Source organism: Penaeus monodon, chromosome 25 (assembly GCF_015228065.2).
Source record: "Penaeus monodon isolate SGIC_2016 chromosome 25, NSTDA_Pmon_1, whole genome shotgun sequence".
In the NCBI taxonomy this organism is placed as follows: domain Eukaryota; kingdom Metazoa; phylum Arthropoda; class Malacostraca; order Decapoda; family Penaeidae; genus Penaeus; species Penaeus monodon.
This window is the reverse complement of record NC_051410.1, coordinates 33,768,055-33,768,446: the sequence shown is the minus strand read 5'-3', so window position 1 is coordinate 33,768,446 and position 392 is coordinate 33,768,055. Positions and strand designations below refer to the sequence as shown.

General features: G+C 39.8%; 1 protein-coding gene across 1 annotated transcript in view; it reads left to right on the top strand.

The window, feature by feature from the left end:
• Window positions 1-392, top strand: part of LOC119589368 (probable protein phosphatase 2C T23F11.1) — an 18,741-nt gene that overhangs the window by 4,469 nt on the left and 13,880 nt on the right. The window contains 1 exon segment of the mRNA XM_037937986.1: window positions 156-346. Coding sequence (XP_037793914.1) covers window positions 160-346 — 187 coding nt within the window. The 5' untranslated portion in view covers window positions 156-159.

The following is a 392-nucleotide window of genomic DNA, read 5'->3' as shown; positions in this document are numbered from 1 at the left end:
CTGAATGTTGAAAATTTTGTGATAGTAATTCATTTACTTGATTAATTACAAATTACTATATGTTGTTAGTTTAGCTGTTACTTTGATTGTCTTTGCAAATGTATATTAGTGCATGTTTGTTTGATTTTCTATATGAGATGTTATTTCTCCATCAGCATAATGGGACAGACTTTAAGCGAGCCTGTGACACAGAAGGAAACCTCACGCTGCGAGAATTCTTGGCTGCGCGTCGGGTCTTCGTGTATGCAGGGATGGCGTGTCAACATGGAGGATGCACACACCACTATACTGTCTCTCCCAGATGACCCAGGAACTGCTTTTTTTGCTGTGTATGATGGGCATGGAGGTGAGTGTCAATATTAACAGGGATATTTAAAGGGCATGTGTATGTG